Source organism: Mus caroli, unplaced genomic scaffold (assembly GCF_978045245.1).
Source record: "Mus caroli unplaced genomic scaffold, Mus_caroli_1 scaffold_7, whole genome shotgun sequence".
NCBI lineage: Eukaryota > Metazoa > Chordata > Mammalia > Rodentia > Muridae > Mus > Mus caroli.
This window is the reverse complement of record NW_028227262.1, coordinates 12,875,492-12,888,456: the sequence shown is the minus strand read 5'-3', so window position 1 is coordinate 12,888,456 and position 12,965 is coordinate 12,875,492. Positions and strand designations below refer to the sequence as shown.

The following is a 12,965-nucleotide window of genomic DNA, read 5'->3' as shown; positions in this document are numbered from 1 at the left end:
CTGGAGAGATGGTTCGTAAGAACCTGTTCTGCTTTACCAGAGGACCCTCGGTCACCTCCTAGGACCTATGTCAGGTGACTTACAGTCCCTTGGACTTACAGATCCAAGTTCAGGTCTAGGGAATCTGGGTGCCTGCGCACATGTACACAAAACCACACATATACAAAGAATTAAAAATAAAAGCTAGATCTTAAAAATATTAAGAACTTTCTAATGTTGAGAATTACCCATCTGGGCCCAGAGAGATGGCTCAGTGGTTAAGAACACTGGCTGCTCTTCCAGAGGACCTGGGTTTGATTTTCCAGCTCCCTGTGGCAGCTCACAACTGTCTGTAACTTCAACCCCAGGGTCTGATGCCTTTTTTGGCCTCTGTGAGCACTGCATGCATAAGGCACACAGACATACATGCAAGAACACCCCCCCATATGTATATATATATATATATATATATATATATATATATATATATATATATGTATTACCCAGGAGCATTATAGAATCTCAGCACTCTGGAGGCAGAGGCAGGCAGATCTCTGAGTTTGAGGCCAGCCTGGTCTACAAAGTGAGTTCCAGGACAGCCAGGGCTATACAGAGAAACCCTGACTCGGGGGAAAAAAAAAAAAGCAAAATTGGGAGGGAAAGTAAAAATGTCAGCAATACCCAAATATCTTGGCCAGTGTGCTCTCGATTTTCTTGAAATCTGGCCTCTTTTCTGGATCCTCCTCCCAACAGCTTTTGACAAGTAGATAGACCTGCGAAGACAAAGTGGGCGGGGCTTATTAGACAGACCAGCAAAGATGAAGTGGGCGGGGCTTAGCTCAGGGGTGGAGGTGGGGTGTGTGTGCTACACTCCAGGATAGAGCCTCATTCTGTCCTCCTTGATGGGTATGAACAAGGTAGGGGATATTTCACAAGGATCTGCCATAATGACTATGAGAACCCGTCTCCAGCTTGCTTCCTTTCATGTTGTAGACTCCGCTGCTGACATTACCACACCCAGTCAGTCTTTGGAGTGCACTTCCTTAAAAAGTGGTAACAATTTGAATGAGGCTGGGTTTATGGAAGAGATTAAAGGCTCTACAAGAACATGTGGTGTTTATGTGTCAGGGAGGGTAAAAAATAATGAGGTTTAGGCTGGCGAGATGCCTTAGCAGGTTAATACACACACACACACACACACACACACACACACACACACACACACGCACATGCACACACACACACACACACACACTGTAACAAACAAACACTAATGTGCGTCAGTGGAAACAAAGCAAGTGGGTGTACATAAGAACAAACCTTGATGATTTGCTAATCTCAGCTGCAGCTGGGAGTCACTCCCTCGAGGACCACAAAGGAAACTTCTTGTGTTCAGGCCCCACCCCAAGGCATTAAGTGATTTGTGAACACATATGTGTGTTCTGAATTTTACATGGGCAAAAGGCAATTGTACTTATGTTTTAAGTTTCCCACATGACAGGGGTGCACAGCTGTAATGGAGAAGTGGCTCAGAGGGATGGGAGGGGAGAGGAAGAGGAGGTAGAAGGACCTGCCATCTTACCTGCCACCATATTTGTGACTTGACCCAAAAGGGAAGTTGCTGCCATTTATTTAAATAAAGTTTGCTCTTCACTGTGGTTGGAAACAAGGTGATAAATGATTCGGTACAGGATTACTCTCCTTGGATTCTATTTGAATGGTTCCTGGGAGGGAGCTAAGGCCACAGCTGCCTCTCTTGGTTTATCTAGCTTCTGGGTGATGCCCCTGCCTCAGCAGGCACCACACCTCTGAGGATCAAAGGGACACTGTTGAGAGACTGGTTTTAGGCTTGTTTTCTACTGGGACCAGTTATAGGGGCATGAAATCTTTGCCTAGTTTCCAGTTGCAGAATCAGTCAGCAACAGCGATGAATTGTGGGTATTGCTTTGGTGAAAAGGCTCTAATCACCTGTCTAAACCATCAGCCTTGTCTGTTCTTCCGTGGTGTAGATCCCATTAACTACAGGTTGGAAAGGTTCAGGGAAAAATGAAGTCTGTGCCGAACACACACAATATTATACAACATGAGAATAAATCTTCACAGGATTTATCGTATAAATCCATAAGTAACACAGGTGATTTAAGGCATCCTGGAGGCTGTAGGTAGGTTATATACAAATGTCACATCATCTGATTGTAAGGGGCTCCGGCAAGTAAGGGTTGGGGAGGTTGGAGGATCCTGGAATCTTTCTCTTCTTACTGGGGATGACTGAACCGATCTGATGAGGTGGGGGAGGAGTCCAGAAGAACAGGAGAAAGGGAAGTAATGAGAAACAGCAGTGGGGAGGGGTGGGGATGGGAACGGTTACCTCAGCAGCTGGGTCCTTATGTCCCCTCCCGCCCTGTCTCCTGTGCCCCCCATCCATCCCTTCCTTTCATCCTTTTCTCTTTCCTCCACTTTCTTTAATTTAAATGGGGGCTCACTATGTAACCCAAGCTGTCTTCAAACTCAAAGTCCTTCTGCCCCAGCCTCCTCAGAGCTGGGATTATAGGTAGGAGTCACCATGCCTGACTTCTAAAGGTCTTATTGAAGGACTGTTTAAATGTTTCTTCTGGGTTTCTAAAATGAAGTATACTGGTTTTCCTCTTTCTTTCTCTTTCTTCCCCCCTCTCTCCCTCTCTCTTTTCTCTTTCTCTTTCTTTCTCTCTTTTCTCTCTCCCCCTTTCTTTCTCTCTCCCTTTCTTTCTCTCTCCCTTTCTTTCTCTCTCCCTTTCTTTCTCTCTCCCTTTCTTTCTCTCTCTCTCTCTCTCTTTCTCTCTCTCTCTTTCTCTCTTTCTTTCTTTCTTTCTTTCTTTCTTTCTTTCTTTCTTTCTTTCTTTCTTTCTTTCTTTCTTTCTTTCTGAGACAAGGTCTCATGTAGCCCAGGTTGGCCTCTAACTATAGCCAAGGATGACTTTGAGCTCCTGTCTTGACTCTACCCCTCAGGTGCAGGGTTTACAGGCATGCGCCACCACACCTAGCTTAGTCAATTTTGAAGTAGAATTTTAAAACAAAACACACTTTTAGTCTTAGCTATTAAATCAGTTGTATGGGGATATTACCTTCATCTCCTTATCTGTGCAGGTGAGGGTTTGCTGTTTTGGTAAATGAGACTAAGTTTCATGTACCAGAAGCTGGGCCCTGATACCTGATAATCCTCCCTCTGCCTCCCAAGTGCTGGGACTGAAGATGTGTACACCTATACCTGGATCATATTTCTTTTTAAATCAATAGAAGTATTTGTAAGCCTGACACATACATCACATATACCTTGCTCTCAAAAATATAGGCCGTGATGTGTGCTTCCACCAGCAGCTCTGTCCTGAGCTGGGGGAGGGGTAGAGCTGGGGGAGGGGTGAGAAGAACTGGTCACAGATCCCTGCATCCTCATCCCTGTGTCCTATGTCACCAAAGAGCAGTCCCTTCTTGCCTGGGAGAGACGATTCCAAGGCTTCCAGCAGAGAACTTCAAGTCAGGAGAGTACAGAGTCCAGCACATACTTATGGTCAAACGGAGTTTGTAAGTTATAATAATAACCAGTGGTAAAGCAAAACAGCCATAGTAATACACTAAACTTCCCCATCACTGCTATTAAGTCACGGGGCTACGTGAGTTCATCACCCAGCTGTAAGTCTTTGAGCCTAGGTGCCTACCCAGAGACTAATGGAAGGGGAGAACTGAACGAGAAAAATGGCACAAAGTTTTATCATAGTGAACAACTTGAAATTTATAAATTGTTTATTCTGGAGTTTTTCCATTGAGTAATTTTTTAGACTCCAGTGGTTTCTAGTAACTGAACACACAGTGGTTTCTAGTAACTGAACACACAGACACACACACACACACAGCTATCAAACAAAGAGGGTGATGGTATTTGGCCTTTTCAGATGTGATCAACTGAAAACTCTTGAGAGAGGGCAGTTGTATGGAGTTACCTGGGTGGGTCCACACGGAGTCACACATGGTCTAATCAGAAGAGATAGGGACAAGTGAGACAGAGAGGCAAGAGGACGTGGTGCAAGGCAGTACTCAGAATGGGTGGCTACAAACCAAGAAAAGCCACCAGAAGCTCTCGAAGAACAAAGGGGCTAGCTCCAGAGAACCTGGAGGGCCTGTGGAGCTAGCTTCCAGAACTCTCTGTGAATACACTTTTGTGTTCCACCACTGAGCGTGTGGTAAGCTTTGCAGCAGACAGATCGCCGAAGACTGGGAAGACCCACTCACCTCCAGCTCCTTCTCATCTGCAGTTTCCAGGAAGAGATCTGGGCGGAAAGGTTTCCCATATGAATTTTCCACTCTGAAAATCTTCTCTGATTGGATGAGAATAATTACATTATGAGAAGCCCCCCCAGTGAGGACTGTTTGCCACAGTCTGAGTTGGTTCGCCCTTTGATGGCCCTTCAGTCCAGTAGGCGTGGGAGAGCCTATCTACAGACCTGAATGAAGTGGGAGGAGTCGTCCCCCACTTACAGCCAGGAGCAGCCTCACTGGTCGACAGCTATCAATGCCACTGCCTTCTCAGGCTTCTTCGTACCCTCTTTGTACCCTGACTCCCAGACCCCCCAAGCTGACCTCCAAGACAGCCATGAGTTAATGCATAGTAAACGCTCAGAAAGTGAAGACCAGATGAATGGAACAAAGTGTTTTCCTTCAATGAGAAGCAACAAAAAACTAAGCACTGCTTTAAATAAGAATGAAGTGCACTGCTGTCTTGCTAGCCTGTGCTAATCCCGTTAGCAAGCAAGCAGGCACCTTGCCTTCTGTGGTCGAGCGGAGAACTGGAGTGCAGGGATGATGCCTACTATGCTTGCTGCATGAGCCAGTGTCCCACCCAGGCTGGCTTTAAAGTGGTTAGGAAGCTGAGGATGGCCTTGATCTTCCTGCATCCACCGTCCAAATGTTAGGCCTGGAGCACCAGAGCCAGCAAGTGAAGGAAGACCCTTTCTTTAACACTGAGATGGATAATGAATGATGGCACCTGGCTGGGCTCGCTCACACCAAGCCTTTGCAGTCCTCATAGAGTGCACAACTCAGAGGAGGCCTGATGAGATGTGGGGCCAGAGATTCGGGATGAGCGAGTCCCGAACGAATGCAGATTGAGTCAGGCAATCAGCCGATTGGCTGGCTCTGTACCAGGCTGGGGGAGGTCCGACTCACCGTTGTGATCCCGACAGCTCAGCGTGTAGAAAGTCTCCTTCCGGAGGATGATCTCCTGGGCGATGATGCCGAAGCTGTACACATCTCCTTTCTGAGAGATGGTGGCCTGGCGCAGGTGCTCGGGGGCCGTCCACAGGTCTGTGCGTGAGATAGCAACAGGGCAAAGTTGGAGGAGGCGGTTCTACTTATGCTGAAAGTCCAGGTAACAGACATGTGGGATCAGCAGATCCTGCTGAACAGGGTTAAGGAGGATGGAATGTACGTCATCTGATCAAAAGCTTTGTTCCTTTGCTTTAGGGACAAAGGTTGGCTCCTAGCAGGTCTTCCATAAGAACTCACTGAGGATTGAGAGGACGGCTCGGTGAGGAGAGCCCTTGTGCAAACGTGAGGACCTGAGGCTGGATTCCCCGGAACCTATCTGAACACTGGGTAGTTATGGTGCCTGTCTGCCATTCCAGTGCTTCGAAGGTGGACTCAGATTCCCCAGAGGAAGCTGGCTAGTCAGGATGGCCTCATCGACAAGCTCAGGACTTAGTACCGAGACTCTCTCAATGAATAAAGTGAAGTGTGTTTGAGAAAGGCTCCTGACGTAGCCCCAGGCTTCTGCACCAATGAGCACACACGTGCGCGCGCGCGCACGTGTACACACACACACACACACACGCGCGTAAATACTCCCCCCATGCACACATGCAAGCACACCGCACACACATATACATGCTAAAAAGAATATAAAAGAACTTTCTATGTTTAATCCAATGGCATGTTAAACTTCACAGGGCTGGGGAAATAGAGGGAGGATTATATATGTGTGCATATGTATATATAATAAAACTCAAAGAATTGTTAAACAGACCTGGAAATAAGAGCTTCATTTTGAGCGAGGTTGTATGTTGAGACATGAGTTCTAGATTTCTGAGGTGGCTTAGCTGTAACTTACAATGAAGACTGAAGGGGAAAGGCTGGCGTGCCTGCCCTCCACACACCTGTGTGACGTCACGTTCCTTTTCTGAACCCTTCCCACAATCCTGAAGAACAACGAGGCTCTTTTCACAGGCTGTATGTGCATGTACATGTGTGTCTATATATCTTGTCACCACAGATATGTGAATGGTAATGCCCATACGGGAACAGGCTCTCCTGCTCTGTAGTCCATCTTCTTATGCAAAACTCCAGCCTGGGATCTCACGCCCATCTCCTACAAAGCTCATCTAGATGGTTCTATGGGCTCTTCCTGGTCTAGCTTCTACAAGTCTGCAAGTTCCTTCTGCCTTTTCCTTTAGCTCAAGAGACAGAGCCGAATACTGACAACAGTGTCCGTGGAAGACAGCTGTTTAGCTCAGAAAGCATTCATTGAGGGGCTACAGAGGTGGCTCAGAGGTTAAGAGCACTTTCTGTTCTTACAAAGCACTTGACTTTAGTTCTGTGTCTACCTGGCAGCTCACAGCCATCTGTAATCCTAGGTCCAGGGGTCCTGATGCCCTCTTCTGGCCACTGTGGACACTGCGTGCGCATGGTACACAGATAAGCAAAACGTCCATACCCATAACATAAAGTAAATACATTTACTAAAACAAGAAAACATTCGTTGGCTGACAGACAGGGTGTGCTGGAGAAAGAGTTAAAGTGTTGCCTGTCTCCTCCTCATTTCCTGAACTTTCCATATGAGATAGAAAACAAACAAACAAAAACCAACCAACCAATAACAACAACAAAACAAAAAAGAAAGAAATTCAAGAAAAGAGGCACAGACCTTTCTTTGGAGGCAGGATGGAATTGCACCCAAAGTCGGTGATCTTCACCACCATGCGGCTATCCACCACGCAGTTGGTGGATTTCAGACGCCCGTGGACTTCAATCTTACTGGAGTGCAGGTAGGACATCCCCTGTAATCGTTTTCAGATGGTGGGAAAACAGAGAGACGTCACAAACTTTGGCTGAGTGACCACTTGAAAGAAATGAGTGACATTTTGAATCAATTTCTCTGCATGTGTGGCCGTACTGTCTGATTTTAAATTCAGTGCTGTGAACATCGCTTTAAAGGTGCCGTGAGTGCCTGTGAGGCATAGCTCTACCACAAGAAGAAAAAGGAAGTTGAGTGAAAAGTGTGGCTGAGTAGCCCTGTATCATACAAGACAGGGCTTTGTGATTATGTGGGTGGGTGTGTGGGAAGGTCAGAGGTCAGCCTCTGGCTGTGTTGTTACTTGGGTTTCATTAGTTACATTTGTGTTTATTGTTCTTGTGTGTTTGATGAGTGTGTGTGTGTGTGTGTGCGCGCGCGTGTTCGTATGTGCATGCTATAGCACACATGAGGTCAGAGGACGACGTTCAGGAGCTGGTCCCTCCCTCTCCACTGTGGCTTCTGGGGATTAACTCGCTCCGTCAGCCTTGTATGATTTCACTCATGAAGCCATCTGGAAAGCCCCCACCTTGGGTTTTGAGACAGAGCCTTTCACTGGAAACAGAGCTTGCCAGTTAGGCCCGGCTGACTGGTCAGTGAACCTGGAGAATATGTTTCTTCTGCCCCAGCTCTGGAATTACGTGTGCCACCTGACCTGATACTGGTTTTTTTTTTTTTTTTTAATTTTAACATGGGTTTTGGGATTTGAACTAAGTTCGTCATGTTGGACCAGCAAGCACCTTACCCACTGAGCCATCTTAGTCAGCCCTGCTTGTAGTGTTTACATAGTTTCATTTCCTGCTTATTTGGACCGTGAACACATACACATCTCTAGCTCTCTGCTGCCTCCATCTAAAAACACAGGTGAGACTACCTTACATTTGTGAAGGAATTGACTGGACCAAATCACTCCCTAAAATCTAGCAGATCTGGAAGTTATTTCATATGGTATTTTATTTGTAAAAAAAATCTATGAGGATGCGTGAGCACACATATTATCTCATCAAGTCCTGCACACGACATATCTACCACGGCTGCCATCGTACTGAGGACACCAGTGTGGACGGTGTCCAGGAGCTCGGTATGCTATTTCATTTCATGAATGTTTCTGTGCCCATGTGGCTCTTACCTTAGCGATGTCATTTAAGACAGAGATCTTGAACTCCCAATCCATGAACGTGCCATCAGGGTAGGAAATCGTGTCGTTTAACACTTCCTGAACAAGGGAGAGAAACACACACGTAAGGAGAAGGATGATGTGCGTGGAGAGAGTGTGAGCTGGGTTATCCAATCAGGAGGTTGCCGAGTCAGGAACAGACTGGGATGCTGCCACCCTCCTTTAAGATCGCCTACTATCATGGGTTGTCTGACAGCTACCATCTGAGCAGTGTGGTAGGTGATTTTTTACTGTGTGACTAATAGTATGCTGTCCTCACACAAACCTAGAGCCAGGGACTTTCAAAGTCCAGGGCACAGAGCACAGAGCCTGTGACCCACAGATGTGCTTTAGCGCAGAATGGCATTTTCCCTGTTATCTGCTACAGACACCCACAGAGACAGACACACAGACACACAGAGGTGCTCTCTCTCTCTCTCTCTCTCTCTCTCTCTCTCTCATCCCAGGCTCACAAAGCAGACAAATCAAGTATAATCAAAATAACTCGGGAATCTTAAACAAGAGAATTTCTACCAGTTTGAGGTCCACTTGGGCTATGTAGCGAGACCCTGTCTGAAGAAAGAAAAAAGGAAAAAGAAAGAGGAAGGAAAAAAGGAGAAGAGGGAGGAGATGTATCATGTTGCTGGCTACAGCATACTAACCTGAAATAATGATAAAGTAAATCATACAATAAATACATAAACAAGAAACATAACCACTATCAAATATGTACTGTACATAGGAGGTGGAGGAGGAGGACCAGAACTTCAAGGGCAGCCTGGGCTACATAGTCAGTTTGAGGTCAGCCTGGGCTATGTGAGACCCTGTCTCAAAACCTCCAAATGAACAAGACAGGTACGGGGTGGATGTCACCATCAGGCAGGCAGGAGAGAAGGACAGCGACTGCCTGGAGACTGGCCGTGGGGAGCCTGATTGAGAATATCTGCCCTGTCTACTGCATCTACGAAGACTGCATTTGTTTGTTGTATTTGTTTTTATATGTTTTAAGACATCTTGTTTGGACGCAGCTCTCCCTTGGTAGTCCACAAGACCTGAAGGTCCCTGTGTAGCTGGCACACAGCACACAGCACACAGACAGAACTCCCTGTGAGGCCTTGAAGTTGTGGTTCTCCTCCGTCTGCCTCCTGAGAGCTGGGATTACTGGTGTGTGCACCACTATGGTGTCTGGACCAGTGTTTTTAAGCAGGGGGTTGCTCCTGGGAATTTCAACATTAGGCTCATGTTCCACCTGTGTTAATTACTTCAATTGGCGTAATTGCTCTGGGTTTTCTTAAGTCTGCTAAGATCTCTGCCCTTAAGAGAGAGGAGCTTTCCTAGGAACTGGAGAAGCTAGGCCTTAAACTAATCTAACATTAGGGTGGGTCTTAAAGAGATACCGGGTTCCCTTATACCAGTAAGCGACTGTTTTCAGTATAACCCGGAGCAGAATATTAACTGCCAACAATTGTTCTTATTTTAGGGGGAAACAACTGACCCGAGTCTGGTTTTAATTTGGGTATGGTCCCAATAATTCCTCAAGAGGTTCTAGAGTTAGAGTCATTTTAGACTAGGCTGGAGGGACTGTGAGGTAAAGAGAGATTTGTGGGCAGCCGGATTCCACAGTCATGCCTTCCTTTCTTCCCTTGGCCGGCCACATGCCTACCCTAACCTGTTCTCACCTGCTAGCACAATTCTGTTTTGAGTACAAAAAGTATACACGTATCTTCTATAAAACGAGAACAAAATTTGCAAAATATCAAAAAGTAGAAAAGAAAGCCACTGCTAGCTGATCCAGTCTCTCATTTTGGTATTTGCTTTTTTATTCTTTAATGTATACTCGTAGAAAGCACACAGTCTTGTTCTATAAAATCATATTTTTTTGTTTGTTTGTTTGTTTTTGTTTTTTTCGAGACAGGGTTTCTCTGTATAGCCCTGGCTGTCCTGGAGCTCACTTTGTAGACCAGGCTGGCCTCGAACTCAGAAATCCACCTGCCTCTGCCTCCCGAGTGCTGGGATTAAAGGCGTGCGCCACCACGCCCGGCCTAAAATCATATTTTTAGGCTTATGTGCTGCTTCCTGGGATGTTTTAGTATTTCTCTTCTTTAAAGGCTGGGGAGAGTTATCATTAGGGACGTTTGTTCATGTTCTCAGTATTAATTAAAGTAATCACTTTCAGTGATTACCCATTAACATGATCATCTGGGGATGAGGGGATGGTATCGTGAGTAAAACTTTTCCCTGCAAGTGTTAGGATGGGAGCTCAGATGCCTAACACCAGCACAGATGTCAGGCAGCCACAGTGTAGCCTGCTGTAATCCCAGCTCGGGGAGGCAGAGATAGCCTGGAGTAGGCGGCCAGCTGGCCTATTGAGATCTACAGACTCTGGTTCAAGTGAGAGACCCTCCCTCCATATAATAGGTAGGGATGTCAAGGAAGATACCTGCCACCATGCTCTGACCTCCACACTTGTGTGTGTGTGTGTTTGTACACACACATATACACACACTCACACACACACACATTCACACACACACATACATACACACACTCACACACAAACACATCACATTGTTCTAGGATCTTTGCTATAACACACTGTCATATTTTTGCTACACAGAACTAACTGAATTCTATTGTCTGCGTCTTATTCCGGTGTACAGCAAGTTTAAGATCGTGGCATTTTGTTGGTATTTCTCCATGTACATTCATAACCATAGGTTGCAGTCAGCTGTACGGTCAGTCTTAACGCTAGCCTTGTGAAGTGTTCAGTGAGTCTGTTCTTTGTATGGCTGTGTGTGCCCTTCAGAGCGCTCGCTCCACAGCTCCAGGGGCCAGGCTTGATGGTCCTGCTCCCCTGTGAACATGACTCAGCCCCCTCTTACTTCCCATGAAGCTCAGGAGCTGCTTATCCAGGATACCTGAGCCCACCTGGCACGCGCTGAGTCACTGTTCTGGTGGTGGGGTGGGATGGGGGAGGCGAAAGCGCTCACTTGTTCGCTCGCCCTCTACTTTTGCTCCCACATTCATTCTGCCTCTCTGAATACCTTTGTCTTGCTTGCTATGACGTCATACTGATGTAATCTGTTGGCTCTGACATTTTTCCTGAGGGCTCTCTGATGTCATTTCATTGAGTAGAACTCTTTGTTTTGTTTTATGTACAAGCATTTTGCCTGCATGTGTATCTGCACACCATGTGTGTGTGTGTGTGTGTGTGTGTGTATGTGTGTATGCGCACGCACGCACAGTGCCCGCAGAGACCAGAGGGCGCGTTCGATCCCCCGGAACTGGAGTTGCAGGTGGCCACTAAGTCACCTCTTCAGCATGATTTTTCCTTTCTCATGTAGTGAGCACTTAGGTGACCTGTCTTAGGAAGTGACTGTGGCTGCTTACCCGGAGGGATCCCCTCTCGCAGTACTCAACCACCCCAAAGATCCTGGTGTCCAGCTTCACGGTGCCGTAGAACTTGGTCAGGTTGTAGTAGTCAGACTGCAGCAACTAGAACAGGAGACCAGGCTGTTTATAGAGCAAAGGAGGCGCAGGGTGGGAGGGGTGGGAGTGCCGGTGTGGTGAGTTAGGGCCAGTGTGATGTCCCTGTAACAACCACACACCAGTCCCCACTCGTTCTCACCCATGTCACATCCCACTCAACTACACTGAATAACATTTTAACTACTTTCAAATAAAACCAGGCTTGTGGCATAGGCCACATCAGGCCTCACTCTCCGGAGTCTCTTGGTAGACGGTCAACAGCCAAGTTGCCTTGCCTGGGGGGATTTTCTGTTGGCTGCAGCGCCACTGGGGACCACAGTGTTGGGAGGGAAGTGATTCTGAGGCGTGTGTGCGTGTGTGCGTGCGTGCATGCGTGTGTGCGGCACATGGCGTGCATGCATACCTTGTTCAGGTCTATCTTCTGCTTCTCACTGAAGTTCCCGTCGCTGTGCTTGAGGTCTTTCAGAATCACTTTCTGCCAGGATCAATTGAGAAAGGGGAACTTGTAGCACCAGTCTTTCCATGGACAAACAGTCTCCAATACATTGAAGCACAGGAAGGCAGAGTCCTGTGTGACCCATTGTGTACAGATTATGGAAGTTTCCTTGTGAGGGGAGCTGGAACACTCACAGTGTTTGACTAAGGCTTCTCTCTATAATGTCTACTAACTGGGATGCAGTAGGCTGGAGTTGGAACATTTCTTGTAGAATGACCAGGGAAAATGGAAGGAAGGGAGGGAGAGAGGGAGAGAGGGAAGGAGAGAGGGAAGGAGAGAGGGAGGAAGGAAGAAAATGAGTTAGAGTGAGAAGGAAAACAAGGAAGGGAGGGTGGAGGCCTCCCTGACAGGAATTCTTGGGGAATCTAAGGGCTGCGCTGAGTGAGCGGACCCTCTCAACTCCACCATGTCCTCCACATCTCCTAAGACTGCTTCAATGTTCTTTCGTGCTCCCAGGCTCAGAAGCAGAGCTCTGCCTTCTGTGCGAGTGGTCTCTGGCAGCTTCCTGAGCACCTCTAGCATTGCACTGTCAAGGTCAGGGGCCAGGACAGCTGTGCCAGAACGCGCAGCCCACACCCAGACAGGACTCAGAGCACTGTACTAACTGACAAGGTTCAGGACAGTGGGGGGAACTGTCCTAACCAACAGTGTTCAGGACAATGGGGGGATGCTGTACTAACTGAAAAGGTTCAGGATGGGGGAAGGGAGGATGCTGTACTAACAGGCAGGGTTCAGGACAGTGGGGGCAG

At 47.2% G+C, this 12,965-nt stretch overlaps 1 protein-coding gene across 2 annotated transcripts in view; it reads right to left on the bottom strand.

The window, feature by feature from the left end:
* Positions 1 to 12,965, bottom strand: part of Gucy2c (guanylate cyclase 2C) — an 80,973-nt gene that overhangs the window by 17,563 nt on the left and 50,445 nt on the right. Inside the window, exons 14-20 of one of the 2 annotated variants that reach the window (XM_021165238.2) lie at positions 12,124 to 12,195; positions 11,622 to 11,726; positions 8,205 to 8,291; positions 6,929 to 7,061; positions 5,176 to 5,313; positions 4,243 to 4,328; positions 661 to 752 (exon numbers count right to left, since the gene is read on the bottom strand). In XM_021165238.2, the coding sequence (XP_021020897.1) occupies positions 661 to 752; positions 4,243 to 4,328; positions 5,176 to 5,313; positions 6,929 to 7,061; positions 8,205 to 8,291; positions 11,622 to 11,726; positions 12,124 to 12,195 (713 nt within the window). The remainder of the gene's footprint in view (positions 1 to 660; positions 753 to 4,242; positions 4,329 to 5,175; positions 5,314 to 6,928; positions 7,062 to 8,204; positions 8,292 to 11,621; positions 11,727 to 12,123; positions 12,196 to 12,965) is intronic. The other variant, XM_021165239.2, reaches the window with a different exon arrangement.